A 16,802-nucleotide genomic window follows, 5' to 3' on the forward strand; every position below is an offset into this window, starting at 1 on the left:
TCTTTGTATGTGGAAACCAAATGCAAGTTATCACTGACTAGAATTTCTTTTTTTCTTTTTTACTAAAGCATAAGCTGAAAGAACAGTAAAATCACTACCTCACCAACTCCACATGCAAACACCAACACACATTAGGGATGACTTGATTGTTCCTAAATTGTCAGCTCCAAAATATACAAAGACTCTACACCTCTTCCATAAGAAAACTGATGATACCCCGCTGCTCTCCAGACGAGCACACACATTTTTTTAAATTTTAATTTAGTTTGTTTATTTTTCATTTCAATGAACATCTACAGAGATTTTGGAATTCCATTCATTCATTGTTGCACCCTTCTCCCCGCACAAACCCCTCCCCCCTCCCCCGTTTGCTCCTCTCCTTGAAAAGCAAAAGAAAAACTCCCTCATTGGTACACAATCCCCCCCCCCGCACCTCCCCAAACTCCACCCCCTACCCCCAAATATAATCCACTCTGCAACCCTCATTGCGTACTCCTACGATAAAAATAATGCCCTCAAATATAATACTTTTAGACTATTCTCTCCCCCAAATACTTCAATGCCGTAAACATATTTCATCCAGTTTTTCTCAGTCTTACCCCCACCCCAATGCCAGCCTCATTCTACAACAGTGGCACCATATAGCATTTGTCCCTTTGTGACTGAGATACCTCACTCAGCATAATGTCCTCCAGGGTCACCCATTTTGAATAATATTGCATGAGTCTCATGAAGCATCTCTGATGTATTTGTGAATGCTGATCTGGTTCCAATGTGTCATGTACCTCCCCAAACAGGTTATGCAAAAACAATCCATTAGAACTTATATTTACTTCGTCTTAAATAAATCTAAGAAAGAAATTTCAGTAGGATGTTCATGAGAGGCAAGGATGGAGAAGTTTTGCTTATATACTTTGGGTAGGTTGTCAGTAGAGACCAGTCCATCAACAAGATGGACTGACACAATCATAGACTTAATCAACAAAGTAATAAGAAAGCAATAAAACATCAAAATGCTTGCAATATCCATGGAGGTACTCTGTATTGAAAGCCTTATATGTTCTAACAACAAAAACAAATTACATTATGTCTATATAGTGTATCATCACCAAGTCCTGCATGACTACTTGCACATGACAGTGCACTGGGTTGGATGGGGCCTGTCAGTGTCTTCAGTTCCCCTTCCTGCAGTCCCAGCTGGCTGGAAGAAGCCCTCCCCTCTGCACTCCTGCCTGGCCCTTTCTGTCACCTAGTAGTGGGTGTCCTGTGATTGAAGGTTCACTTTCTCCAGAAGGCTGTTTCCTAAGACAGAGCATTCTAATTGCTGCATTTCAAGTCTTGTTTTAAAAACAAGAGCTCTCAAATATCTGCAATTCCTAAACTTTGTTTCATATTCCTCCTCCTATGAGCATGTTGTCAGGAGATGCACGTGCCAGTAATTGGAAAGACGTCTTGCTTGGAAAAGTAGAGTCAGCGAAATAACAGAAGGACCCCCGCCTCCCACCAACGAGGCACACTGACATAGTGACTCTAACAATGGGCTTCAGCACATATCAAAGATGGTGAGGACGGCGCAGGACTGGCAAGGTTTCAATCTGTTATTTATGAACTTTGATAAAGGTTGATAGTTGTAGAGGGGCTTCAGGCCTTTTGTTCATAGGGTCGCTATGAGTAGTGCTCGACTCAAAGGCAATCAGCAACAACATGAGTCACCACTGACTCAATGGTACCTAACAATATTATTACTGTACAGTTTTATTTCTTAATTTAAAACACACACATATACATATACATATACATATACATATACATATACATATACATATACATATACATATACATATGCAAAAAAACATTACAAAGTCTTTTCTTTCCCTCAAACAATTGTTACACTCTCCAGAGAACTCTTTTTCCTTCTGTAATGTACACACAGAAAAGTAACTGCCGAAAGCCATTCTAAATTTACTGTCAATGTCCAATTAGAAAATTATGACAGAAGGTAGTCAGAACTTTTCAACAGAACTTATTTTACAAACTCAAAATAAATGATGTTCACTGAAAATCTTCAGCTTTACTGGTATTGGTTTATTCAGCTTCTCCTCAAGACAAGAAAGGAGTATATGAGTTAAAAATAAATTGACTGTAGCTAAAGTTCTGTAAAGCTTGAGCCACAGTTTAAGATATTTATTAAGATTTCAATACTTAGGAACTCAGGTAGAATGAAGGAAAATGTTATAATTGTAGACTAATAAATCAATAAAATAAAGTATAATTACCAAATAAAAAAAAATAAATTGACTGTAATGACCTGTCCACATGCAATTTTATCCTGTCCAGAGCGCTCACTTTCTAATGCAGAAACAAATATTCCAGCCCAATATAATTCAGTCCAAATGTCAGAAGGTCCTAAATTCTCCAAGTATATAAACCTAGAAAGAACAATTACTGAGTGGTTATTCAAAACTCACTTAAACTCACAGCCATAGAGCTGGTTCTAGCGCACAGGCTTCCAAGGAGATAAATCCAAACAGAAAAAGACTGTCCATCTTTCTCCCTGGAAGTCACTGGTAGATTCAAATTACCAGAGATGCTCAACTTTTGCCTTAGCAGTGTGAATTACTATAGACACATCAGAAAAGCTGATGCTGTTATACACCATCAAGTCAGAAATGACCCAGAGCTAGCCCTCCAGCAAGTTTCAGAAGCAGGGAATTGCACAGGATATGACTGCCCATCTTTCTCTCACGAAAAAGCTGCTGCATTCAGAGTATGTTTGAGTTGGTATATCAACCCCTTACCACTAAATCACCACAACTCCCTAGGTGGTAGCAGTGTTGTTAAATACCTTCGAGTCAAGTATGACTCACGGGGACTCTTTGAATAACAGACCTGAACCCTGTCCTGACCTGCTGTCATCCTCATTCTCTGACACATCTGACCCCATTACTACAGTCACTGTGTCAATCTATCTCATTGTGGGTCTTCCTCTTCTTCAAAGACCCTCCAGCACTCCAAGTATGAGGCTCCTTTCCAAGTAATAGCCTCACTTAGCTACATGTCCAAAAGTATAAGAGATAAAAGTTCATTATCATTGCCTCCAAGGAGCACTCTGACTGTACTTTCTGTGGTGTTGGTTACCATTATATAGTGAACATGTAACTTCTGCATTTGCTGTTGTTATTTTTAAGTCTGTTTCTTTGCATTTTAATCAACAAAGTACAAAAGAAATACTACATTCTGCATAGTTTAGTGTACAAAGTGTAACAAGAGTGACTATGTTTCCAATAGTTCTTACTCTTGTTACATTTTATGATTACCAGAACAGAAAACATCTTCAGTAAGACATTGTTATTTGTTGCATGAAGCTGATTTTGACTTAAGCAACTCACGAAGTTGAGTAGATCTCAACTGACAGTGTTTCCAGGGCTGTGACCTTCCAAAAGCTGACCGTTAGGCTTGTCGTCTGAAAAGCCTCTGGGAGGTTCAAAACCTAACCTTTCTTGCTGTTACTGTGTGCTCAACCATGTGGGTCACCCAGGGACTTTTCCATTAAGGCAGGAGAATAAAATCTATCAATTAGCTGGAAAATATGTTACATATTTGTTGTCTGAACATATGACATGATATGTCCAATGTGTCCCACACATAAGGGTTTACACTACACAAATGGGTTCCTTCTGGGTACCAAATTCAGAGTTGCTATGAGTGGCAACCAAATGGATGGCAGTGAGACAAGATGAGCTGTTGGTGCAAGAAAAGGCATGAAGCCTTCTCAACGATTTAAAAGCTTGCACCACAGCAAGTAAGGATAACTGAGGAATAATTCCTTGTAAATAGGTTGATACAAATGTTTCAAAGTGAGGGCAAATTTAGGCAACAGTAGAGTAAGGTTTTAAAGATGCTCTGAACACTACATCCTTTCTCCCATTCCAGGGCTTCAACCGTAATTTCTCCTGTCCTAGTTACCATGACAAATCACACAAAATGTCAAAATTCCAGTCTGTTGCTGTGTTAGTATTTTAGCCATGATGGAACTGGTTTGAAGCCCTGCATTAAAAGCTGCCTGGAAGTCAAGACATTCACAACCCAGGTATAGCCTATACAAAAAGAAAGGAGACCAGTAGAGAGAAATTCATATAAGGGAAAATACAGATGAACAATATATGGTGGGAAGGGTTAAGATGGTGAAACTATGACCCTGCAAAGTTCAAAACAGAACAATTAAAATACCAACCTTCACCGATTAGAAGGTACACACACACTAATAAAAAAAATACCAACCTTCACACATTCTAACATGAGGCTAATAAGAGGATTTTGTTGTTGTTGTTTTAAGTTTGTAAAAAACAAAGCTTCAAACTGACTCATATCTAGGGTAAATTATAAGGAGAATTCTAAGGAGAGGTTTCTAGTATATTCCCCAACCTTTGCTAATACTACTTCATGTAGGAGGGGGTGTGTGTGTGTGTGTTTGAGGTTTTTTGGAAGCTCTGGGGGCAGAGTGACAACCCAAAGGCACACAATTCAAATCCATGATCAGCTCCATGGGAGAAAGATGGGCAAACTCCTCCTGTGCAGTTAACTGCCTCTGAAAAACCACTAAAGGGTTGGCTATGAATGAGTTCCAACCCAACGGTACACAACAACAGGTAGCCTACTGGGAAAAGAAGTCACTGCCAACACGAAGTCAGACAGTTCTACTCCACCAAGATTCCTCAGGAAAAAGATGGGCAATCAGTTGCTGCATGATTTACAGTCTCTGAGTTGGTTCTAATTCGATGGCAATGAGTATTGCATACATTTATCAAGAAAAATTTTAATAGGTGGAGGGAGGAGTGGGTAAAGGAAAGGATAAAGATCTGGTGTGAAAAACAGCGTACATGAACTTTGTAAGTAAACCAGTGTAAAATAAACAAATTTTTAAAAAAGAAAAAATGCAGACTCTTTAAAAATTATTTGTTAAATGTTAGCAAGTACCTTTTAGTATTTACTTGTAATTTGCTTGTGATGAAATTTACACATTTTCAGCATATAGTCCTATGTTTTGCTACAAATACTTAAGTATACTGCTATCACCATAATCAAGAGACTGATGATAGTTTTGGTATTATTTAAAACTAACCATTTTCCTTGTATAGCTATTAACTCTTCCCAGCTCCTACATACTGTCTTGTTCTTTTTAGACATTTTAGTCAACCAATTCTTAGCTGCTACTTAAATTCACCTTCATTTTGCTTCATCAACAGTATCACTACGTATCACTACTGACTATAGTTTAAAGGCATTCAGCAGACATTTTTCTACACTTTTTTTTTCCAAAGGAAAAAAGCTAACTCGGGGAGAAAGGCAGGGAGGAAAATGTACAACAGTGAATGAATGGAAATCCAAGTTCTTTATAAACTTTCATTAAAATCTCAGTTAAAAAAAAAGAGAAGTAGAAAACTGGATCAGCAGAATCTACAAAGACTTCTTTTTTTTTTTTTTGCATTATAAATTTTATTCCCGATGCGGGACATACAAAGACTTCTTGAGCCCATGGGTTCCTCTTCTGCTTTCCTGTGTCCAGTCTCCCAAACTTGTATTGCTTTTTTTTTCCAATGCTGGTATTCCTTCTAATTCTAGGTGCCACTCCCACTCTCCTCAGTCTAACTGCTCTATGAGTGTTTGGTGAAGATTTTTTTACAAATCATGCTTTGTAAGTCTGTGCAAATGTGAAACATTAATTTAATAGTATGAGAATAAGTAAACCAAGACAGGTCATCATAAAAACCAACTTCTTGGCAAAATTGTAAAACCCTGAATGAATGCTAGAGGTAAGTCCTCTCTCTGAATACCCTAAAACCTTTGAACATCTGTATTTGAATGCTTATAGTGTCTTTATTCACAACCACCAAAGGCTAAAAACACCATGATATTCCTTGGTAGGGGAAAATATACAAGGTGACATGTTCTCAAAATAGAATACTACTCCACAACAAGAATTGAATTATTTTAAAAGTAAGGATCAGTCACCAAAGTATGCTAAGTAAAAGAGGCTCTTTTGTGGATACTTAGGAGTTATTTATATGATTTTGTTTCTTAAGGCACTGTAATAGATATGGAGAACAAAATGGCTAGAGGGAGGATTTGACTACAAACAAGTGGAAAGCACAAGTGAATCTGGGGAACTGATGATGGTTATTTGAATCCACTCATGTGTTAAAACTCATCTACCCTGCCCCACTCTCTAAAACAGTGAATTTTACTATATAAAAAAAGAAATTTGTAATAAAATTCTTTTGGCATCATGCTAACAACTACGTTTCCACTACTATGAAATCAATTCTAATTCGGTGACCAGAGAGCTGGCCCTTGGAGTTTAAAACAGATGCAAATTGTCAGATCTTTCTCCCACAGAGCAGTAGGTGGGTTTAAACCTACTATTTTGTTAGCAGCTGAAAGATTTAATGACAGCATCACCAGAACCCCTTAAAAATGACTTTTGCTCATTCTCTACAATCCCAGAGGTGACCAGTTTGAATCCACCAGATGCTCTGCTGGAGGAGGAGGGACAATCTCCTCTTTTACCAGTCAGATCTGATTTGACAGTGGTTGCTGTTGTTGTTATGTGCCGTCGAGTCATCTGAGACTAATAGTAACCCTATGTACAACAGCCCTACACTCTGCCCTATCCTCTGCCAATCTCACTATCTCTGACACACCTATCCCCATTACCCCAGTCACTGAATCAATCCATCTCATTGAGGGTCTTCCTGTCCTACGCTGTCCCTCCACCCTCCCAAGCATGACATCCCCCTCCAAGGACTGGTCCCTCCTTGCAACATGTCCAAAGTATATCAGACGCAGCGTCAGAATCCTTGCCTCCAAGGAGCAGCCCGAGTTCACCCTCTCCAGGACAAACCTGTTCATTTTCTTAGCAGTCCATGGTATATGCAATACTCTTCTCCAACACTGCAGCTCAAAGGCATCAATTCTCCTTCTATCTTCCCTTGTTATTGTCCAGCTCTCTGATGCATACCAAGTGATTGCAAAGACCATGGCAAGTATCAGGCACACATCGCTGCACTTCAGTACATTAGAAAGGTCTCTAACTACAGACTTTCCCATCAAAATACGTCTTTGACAGTACACACAAAAAAATAATAAAAATTATTTTAAAAGAATTACTTTTGCTCATTCTAACGCTTTCCTCAAGGAAATCTAGAACAGCAACAGAAAACACAAGTGAGCTCTCATTTCTAGACCATTCCACATCCACTACTCTGGCCTCCTTGAATGCAATGTTTGCATATTGCTTTCTCTTCCTTACTTTCCCCCCTCACTTTTCCATTACCAAAGCATAATTTTGATAAAACATTTGTGCTCAGTCAAGAGAGCATCTAGTGGAGGACAGATAACTTTAACATACTTCCTAGGAGCAGAGTAATCCCAGGAATTCTCCACTGGGTTCCTCCAGGGCAAGTCAAAGCCCCACCATGCCCATGGGCGCATCACAAGGCTTCCTGGAGGGATCTCATGAGGTCCAAAACTCAAATCTGGCTTCACACGACATTCCGCACTTGTGGCAGGAGTCTAGAGGCCCTTGAAACAACATACAGCACACAGTGAACTCACCTGTTCATACCAAGAATCATCAGCACAGAAAGAAAGGAGAAAATTTAGTGGCCTCAGTACACAGCTCAATCCACTAATAGAAACTCATTGACAGGATGCATTCTGCAGCTATTGGAGAGGTCCATAAAAAAAAGGCTAAAAGCCCAAAATCTAATTTCCAAAAAAAAAAACAAACAAGTCTCCTGAGCAATTTAATTTCACTAATTTCAATGGTCTGAATTGGTTATTTAAACAGATCGAGGGCTTGGTTTCTCACTGACATTAAAGCATCACTGCAAATTATTTTGCCCCAAATAGCATTACTTAATACCAAAGACTGGGAATAATTATTTTTCTCCACAAATTTACCCTTCCTAAAAAAATGTAGCTTATACTTTATCATTTCAATTTGGGGTGCTTTTTTTAAATAATTATGGCAAAATAGTCAGTGTCCATTAGTATCCACCTTCTGCAAGTAAAGACCTGATAAAGTCTTCTAGGTTGCAACACCCCCATGATACATCTTGAAGGATATGTACATGTACAGCCAAGCACAATCAATAAGAGTGCATCTGAATTCCAAAATCAATCTCCATAATAGTCTATGTGTTTCCTACTGCCAAAGGGGCCCTTTAGAGTAGTGAGAGAAGATCTTCACCCTGAAACCCACAGCGTCCCTTTTCAGCAGGAAGTAGCTAAGAGAATACGCCGTCCCCTTTTCCTTATGACTCAGGGTGAAGTCTCTCTCAGGGAGGAGTGATAGGGAATGGCAAAGGATACACTGACAAAGAAGATTAATCAGAACTGGCTTTGACAAGCACTGTGGCATTTGGACAAGAACAAACTGGGAGGAGGGTAGAGAGAATAGTGCAACAATGAATGAGTGGAAGCCCAAAATCTCTGTAAATGTTTATGAAAATTAATAAAATATAATTAATTATAGAGAAAAAAAAAGTGTCATACATAATAAATAAAGAGCACATTTTGCACAAGTCAAGGCTTAACCAAAGAAATATAAGGGTCTAAAGAATCATATTGACAATAAATTTCACCCAAGCATTAGTTTGTTTAAAGACACCTACGAAAGGAAAATTACTTGTGAACCACCATCTCTTACAGGTACCCAGTTCCTTACTTAAGCATCAGTTACATGACCTGTATAATTTGGCAAAAGCAAATTAGAATCTTAAAAGTAAATAAATTCTTCCCTTTGTTAAAGGGTCTCACACAAGAATCAACCTAGCCACGAATGTTTATATTACAAATGCTATTTAGCCTCACAAAGCCTAAGGCAAACTAATCAAAATAAGAAACACAGAACTTCCCTTTGGTACAAATCAACTGCATAATAAGTGAATTCCAATGACCCATTTCAACAGGAAAAGCAAAAAATAGTCCACAATCAATAAAAAATGTGTCTAGATACTGTTTTTATAAAATCCTTTCATGCTAAAGTGGTAAATATTTGGGAGCATACTGGGAAATTAACACCTAAGAGAAGGTAAGGGAGGGAAAGGAAAGTTTTCATATTCACTTGAAACACAGTTCTACTCTCTACAGTCAAAGTCCACTTACCACAGGATTAGTACTGGCAAAGCAAATACATCAATTAGTATGATTTTTAAAAAAATAAAACATGACTAACTTGAAATTCAACATGCCCAGAAATATAAAGGACAATTTTAAAGATCTTCATCAGATTCTGTCCAAGAATTGAACTTCTATACTAATATTTATATTTGCATTTTCTTATCTTTCTATAGACACTCATTATACTGGAGGAGAGGTAAACGATTCAGTCTTTTAAACCACCATATCGCATTGTTTTTAAGTTCCAAGGCAAAACAAAGATACAATGTGGTGAAAGTTTATTCTACTGAAAATGAACACAAAAAAGTGCATTAGTTTTAGATAGCTGTGTGACACACTAATTTGAAATTAACAGCTTTAAGCCAAAAGCAATTATCTCATAGTTAGATGTCTTTGTTGGACCTGATGCTAAAAGGCTCACCAAGTGGAGATTAAGGTGTTGACAGGCTGCAGCCTCACCTGGAGCTTGGTCCCTCTTACAGGGTTGCTCTAAGCTATTCATTCTGGTTGTAGGATTGAGGTTCCTATTTTCTTGGGGGCTTTCTTCTAGGTATCACTCTCAGGTCCCAAATGTCATATGCACTTTTTTGTCATATGTCCCTTTCCTCAAAAATGGGAGTTCGTTTCTTCAAGAACAAAAAGGGAGCACCTGCTGCAGTTTTCAATCTCACTAACTTCTGTCTCTGACTGCTAGACCTATTTTCAGAGCAGCTCACCCAGGTAGATCAGAGAGACTTGCAAATAAAAGGAATTATAGGAGTGTGCAAAATAATGGGGCTTGGGAATCCTGGGACTATCCTAGAATTCTGCATGGTATGCAGTCAGAGTAAAGAGCTCACTAGCAACATCTTTAACCAGAGACAGCAGAACACCTTCAATACAGAGGACTGGACAGACTACAAATCCTTCAGAATATCCTCAAGTAGTATTTCATCTTTAATAAAACTAGAGAAGAAGCCATTTTAGATTATAAACTCAGCAGAAACAGGGTCTGGAAAAAGGAAGAGATAAATGTCCATCAAGACACAGCAAGTTATCTAAATTATTTCTAGACAAGTCCAAACCCTACCAGTAGTAATTAAACTTGCAAATTCATTATCTCAGTTAAAAATATATAGAATACTACTTCAAATGTTCTAAAAAAAGTTAAATTACGATGATAAAAGAAAAATACAAGAAGAAGAACACATTCTATTAATGCCAGTTACTGTTCTAAAATATATATTCATAATAAAGTCAAAAGAGTAACATTCAATGATAAAATAAATTATTAAATTAGAAGGTAAACCCAGGAGGGAAATGATAAATAAAAATAACAAAAGGGAAAAAAGCAAGTTATATGAAATATTTATCTTTGTAGGCTCTCTAATAGTAGGTTCTGAAAGAACTAGCTAGGTGTTCACCATATTAATGTCATCTTCTTCCTGGTCATGTTCTTGTTGTTAGGAGCAATCAAGCTCAATACAACTCATGGCAGCCCCAAGAATAACAGACTCAAACCCTCCTCTATCCTAGACCATCTCTGCAATCTCCAACATGCTCCAGCCCATTGTTACAGGCACTGTGTCCATCCATCTTGCTGAAAGTCGTCCTCTCTTTCTCTGACCCTCCACCTTTCCCAACATGATGGTTTTTTCCGAGGACTGGCCCTTCCTTGAAAACATGCCCAAAGAATGTGAGATAAAGCTTCACCATCCTTGCACTTCCACCAGGACAGCTTTGTTGGCTATTTTGGCAGTCCCTGGGATACTCAACACTCTTCAACACCGCAATTCACGATTGTTGTTATGTGCCGTCGAGTCGCTTCCAACTCATAGCGACCCTATGCACAACAGCCCTAAACCCTGCTCTATCCTGCGCCAACTGCACCGCCTCTGCCACACCCATCCCGATTACCCCAGTCACCGAATCAATCCATCTCATAGAGGGTCTTCCCCTCCTGCGCCATCCCTTCACCCTCCCAAGCATGATGTCCCTCTCCAAGAACCCGTCCCTCCTGGCAACATGTCCAAAGTATGTCAGACGAAGCCCCAGAATCCTTGCCTCCAAGAAGTAGCTTGGTTTAATCCTCTCCAAGATGAATCTGTTTGTTTTCCTGGCAGTCCATGGTACATTCAGTACCCTTCTCCAGCACCACAGCTCAAAAGCATCCACTCTCCTGCTGTCCTCCCTAGTCATTGTCCAACTCTCTGATGCATAACAAGCGATTGCAAATACCATGGCCTGTATCAGGCGCACCTTAGTCTCCAGAGAGACACTGTTGCTCCTGAGTACCTTAGAGAGGTCCCTAACAGCAGACTTTCCCATCGCGATACGCTTTTGATTTCCTGACTGCTGGTGCTAAGAGATGCATTAAAAAATAAAATCGGAGAAGAACAGGCTGGTTTGCAAACTAAAACTACACAGAATATAAGAAGTCTAGAAACTTGGGCCTCAGAAGCCTTGCTAGAAAATGGAATGAATGTGTACAGACACAAAAGAAAGAACTCTCTTGGGGTACAGTCACATCCCGAGGGAGCAATGGGCAAAGAAGATCATTCTAGAGCAACCAGGTCTCGGCAAGGAATTTCTCCTACTGCCAAGTCAGAGAAACTTCTCAGTGTCTACCCAAGAAAAACACATACTCTGCTGTGAACAAAGAATACCAGATGTTTTCCATAATTTTCTTCTCAGAACACTTTGTTTTCATGCAAAACCTGTACTTGGATCAGGAAGCAGTAGTCAGAACAGAGCAGGTAAACATTACATGGTTCAGGATAAGGGAAAGTGTGCATCAAGGATCTATCTCCATACCTTTACAATCTATATGTACAACAGATCATTCAGGACTTATGAGAAAGAATGTGGCACCAGAATTGGAGGAAGATTCATCAACAACCTATGTTACACAGATGACACAACCTTGCTTGCTGAAAGTGAGAATGACATTTGCTGCAGAACGTCAAGAACTGTAGTCTTCAATATGGAATGAATCTCAACATCAAGAAAACAAAGATTCTCACCATTTTGCCAACTGGCAGCTTCAAGACAGAAGAGATTTGAGATAGTTAACTTCAGCTTTGCTTGGTTCCACAGTCTGGAAATCAAAAGATGAATTGCATTGGGCAAGTCTGCTGTCAGAGGCCACTCTAGAGTACTGAAGAGCAATGATGTCTGCAGACTAAGGTGCACCTCATCCAGGCCATCGCAGTTACTTGCTCTGCATCTGAGAGCTGGACAATAACTAAGGATGATAAAAGAAGGATCGATGCCTTTGAGTTGTGGTTCTGGAGAAGAATGTTGAACATATGGTGGACTGCAGGAAGAACAAACAAGGCTGTCCTAGAGAGGGTGAAACCAGGCTGTTCCCTGGAGGCAATGATTCTGAAACTCCATCTCTCATACTTTGGGCATGTGGCCAAGAGGGGCCAGTCCTTGCAGAGGGACATCATGCTTGGAAGGGCGGAGGGGCAGAGCAGGAGAAGAAGACCCTCTATGAAAACCCAGGGTGCGATGGATTGACTCAGTGACTGGAGAAATGGGATTACATCTGCTGGGGATGATGAAATTGGCTTGGAATAGGGCAAGGTTCAGAGCTTGGTTCATAAGGTCACTTGAGTTGCAGGTGACTCAATGGCACATAACAACAAGAGCAATAAAGTTTTCATAATATGGTTATCCTATTTCACTTTTATCACTATATATCAGAGACACTCAGTTCAGTGGTCACCAGTGTGTGAGGGACTACACTTGGATCTGATGGAGGGAACTGAGCACCACTGGAAAATACTAGATGGCTGTGTTAACTGGATAAGACACTGGTTGCCGCCCTTCAGGAATAAATGTGTTCTACATATGGAAGGAAGAGAGGACTGTGAGAGACCATGTACTATTCACAAAACTGTTCACTTCTTAAGGACAGAGTGAAATTCCATTTCCATTCTTTCCTGAGGCACTATTATTTTTCATAGGCATAACAAAAATTAAGTTACAAATTCACAAAAGGCTTCATTTCTTTATATGACAAAAACATGGCAAACAGCTAATTGTTTATACCAAATGAATGTCACAGTAGAAAAGTTAATTTTAAAGTGATCTAAATCTACTTCAGAGTCTAACCTGAAATGCTTGAAATGAAATGATTTCTCTCCCCATGCTTGGGAGGGTAGAGGGACAGCACAAGAGAGGAAGACCCTCTATGAGATGCATTGATTCCGTGACTGGGGTAGGTGTGTCAGAGACATGAGACTAGCACAGGATAGAATAGGGTTTAGGGCTGTTGTACATAAGATTGCAATGAGTCACAGGCAACTCAACGGCACATAACAACATCATGCCTTAATAATCTTACTTATTGAGTAAGGATATTATTCATAAAATCCTCTTTCACCAAAAAGGAAGTAAAGTTACTTTCTCAAGCCATAACCTAGAAAAGTAATTTTAAAAAGGAAGCATCCAATGAGATTTTGTATTATACTACTGTATTTTGAAAATTTATGAACCATTAATCAACCAGAATACCCAAGCTTGTTTTACACAAAATCTATACATTTTACACATTCTATACACAAAATCCATTCAGCAGGACGAAACTATGTTTTCAATGCATAGTTTTGTTACTTCAACATTACAAGAAGACATGATATATTTCTATCAGAAGTTTGTCATCAACTATTTTTAAATGCTGAGCTTTATAAAGTGTAACACTGACAAGACTAAAAGAAGAAAAAGAACAGAAACACTCCTTTAGGAAAGGGTAATCGGAAGCCACTTTTTTTAAGCCACTTTTGCAGAACCAAAGAGATATTTGAATAGCGATTACCAAGTTGGTTGATTCTTAAAATATAACCCCAGGCGAGCTCTGGTGGCCTAGTGGTAGGAAACTGCACTGCAATCCCAGAGGTGTGCGGTTCAAATCCACCAGATGCTCTGCTGAAGATGAAGGAACAATCGCCTCCTGTACCAGTCAGATCCAATTTGACGGTACATACACAAAAAAGAATAAAGAAATTTAAAAAAAAATATAACCCCAAATATAGCCTATGCCCTTATTTGTCACAGATGATGAGAATTATAAATGACCTATTCAAGAACACAGTTGTTTATAGAATAAAGACTCATTTTCCATAAACAACTTAAACTTTTATTTATTGTTGGGAGCTACATAATCAAGTACACTGAAAAATTTTAACAAAATCAACGTGACTTAAATTCCAAAAGTACTGCTACTAAAAATAACTATTACTTTACTTTTTTTACTTCTAGTGACAAAAGAAATTCAGATGTTCTTTAGGACTTTGGTCAGATGGATAAGGGGTTTTACTTAAAGATATGTAATATTTTTTTTTTCATTTATAGGGAAAAGCAAATGGCCTGATATAATCACGTTGTTGTTATGTGCCGTCAAGTCACTTGCGACTCATAACAACCTTATGTACAACAGCCCTAAACTCTATCCTGTGCCAGTCTTATTGTCTCTGACACACTTACCCCCATTACCCTAGTCACTGAATCAATGCATCTCATTGAGGATCTTCCTCTCCTGTGCTGTCCCTCCACGCTCCCAAGCATGACATCCCCCTCCAACGACTGGTCCTGCCCTGCAACATGTCCATAGTATGTTAGATGCAGCGTCAGAATCCTTGCCTCCAAGGAGCAGCCTGGTTTAACCCTCTCCAGGTCAAACCTGTTCCTTCTCTTAGCAGTCCATGGTATATTCAAAACTCTTCTCTAACACCACAGCTCAAAGGCATCAATTTTCCTTCTATCATCCCTAGTCACTGTCCAGCTCTCTGATGCATTTCAAGTGATTGCAAAGACCATGGCCTGTATAAGGCACACTTTATTCTCCAGACTGACATCATTGCTCGTCAGTCCTTTAGAGAGATCTCTGACAGCAGACTTACCCATCGCAATACATTTTTTTTAATTTCATGGCTGCTGGTGCCAACACAGTTGATTGTGGAGCCAAGCAAACCAAAGTTTTTTATAATCTGTCTATTCACCATCTATCACAATGCTGCTAATCAGCCCAGTGGCGAGAATCTTTGTTTTCTTGATATTGAGATAATATAATCATAATTCACAGTATTTCTTAATTAGTTTAATTAGTTGCTTTCATTCACTCTTACTGATTGAATCATTAAGTGGAAAGAAAATTTAAAATCTTCCAGGCTTCAAATCACATCCAAACTCAAGGAAAGTATTTTTTAAAAACTCTTCAAATCTACAGCATAAACCATCATGATTGAACAATATTTCTAAATATCCAGCATGAAATGATAAAATTGATGAACTGGTCCCCCTAAAGATAAAGGACTTTCCTACAATGACAAGAAAAGCAATGGTTAAGATACTTGGGAAAGAAAACCTATGTTTAACTGAGTATTTGCAAAGGCAATGACCAATCCCAAAACCTACTTGCTTCATGGCCGTCTCTCCAATTTTGTCGGAGTGTTTGCGAATGCTCTCCAGAAAGTCTTTGAGATCAGACATGGACACATCCTTAATCTCCTCCCGAAGCTTGGGGATGTTGTCCACCATCACCTTGCAAAAGCGGTAATGGCTCACTTGAGGCAGGTAGGTGTGCTCTAGGTGCTCCAGGGTTTTCAGTGCTGGATAATGTCTACAAAAAAAATGATGACCTTTAGCCCCAGGAAAGATTCTACAGTGTCACAAATATATGTGTCAGGCTAAAGCTCAAATCTGCATTCTTTACTGTATACATTAAGACAAACATAATGTTAACTTGTAATGAGAACATCTCTGGATTAGATATCTAATAATCTCAAATTATTAAAAATGGACTTTTAATCATCTCAAATTCTTTAAAATTAAAATAAATATAAAAGTTTAGTAATTTAGATCCAAAATTATAACCTAATAATGCAGAAAATTTTTCCAAAATCTACCAATAGCATTCACTATACAAAGAAATGAGAAGAAATTTTAAAACTATCTCCATACAAAGCAATCACTCTGTAAAATTAATTACCAAATCCAGAATTCAGTTTTAACAGGGGAAAGATGTTAGCAAATTCTTCTCAAAAAAATAGAGTGGGAAAAACAACTCTCAAAAAAGGACTATATCAGGGCCTAAAAGTTAGCCAATCACAGCCAACTTTAGGGTAAGAGCTAGAAACCAAGAAAGACAGCTCATTATAATGAAAGAAATAGCATTTATCTAATAGGTAAAAAAACTTCTACAACATAAGAGGAAGAATAAAATTAAGATTGATGAAATGGACTATGCAAAAACATTAAAAAGGTCATGTGTAAACATAAAAATGTCATGTGTAAACAGAACACAATATGAATAAAGAGGAAATGACAAAATAGTAAAGATTATTTGCAGCATATACAAGAATATTAATAAATTATTTAAATAAAGATAATTCACATAACAAAAGAAAATGGCCAATACATCTTCAGAAAGGTAAAATTGTTAAGAAATACAAATGAAAACCACAGTCTTATCATTACTTCTAAAGAGTTCTTAAAAAATAATGATCAATATAATGTTGTTAGACTGAGTAAGATGGGTTCAATAATGTATATTGCACTGAAACAGAGGAGGGAGAAAACTGTTTAAAAGAGATATGTGACTAGGTATTTCTGTCATCACAGGAGTCTAGAGCGAT

General features: G+C 38.4%; 1 protein-coding gene across 1 annotated transcript in view; it reads right to left on the reverse strand.

The window, feature by feature from the left end:
* The window catches only part of EXOC6B (exocyst complex component 6B), a 534,006-nt gene that overhangs the window by 415,791 nt on the left and 101,413 nt on the right, over positions 1–16,802 (reverse strand). Inside the window, exon 6 of the mRNA XM_006880883.1 lies at positions 15,583–15,787. Within this exon, the coding sequence (XP_006880945.1) occupies positions 15,583–15,787 (205 nt within the window). The remainder of the gene's footprint in view (positions 1–15,582; positions 15,788–16,802) is intronic.

The sequence above is a fragment of the Elephantulus edwardii genome, unplaced genomic scaffold (assembly GCF_000299155.1).
Source record: "Elephantulus edwardii isolate Elephantulus edwardi_28Jun2011 unplaced genomic scaffold, EleEdw1.0 scaffold00011, whole genome shotgun sequence".
NCBI classification, from domain to species: Eukaryota; Metazoa; Chordata; class Mammalia; order Macroscelidea; family Macroscelididae; genus Elephantulus; species Elephantulus edwardii.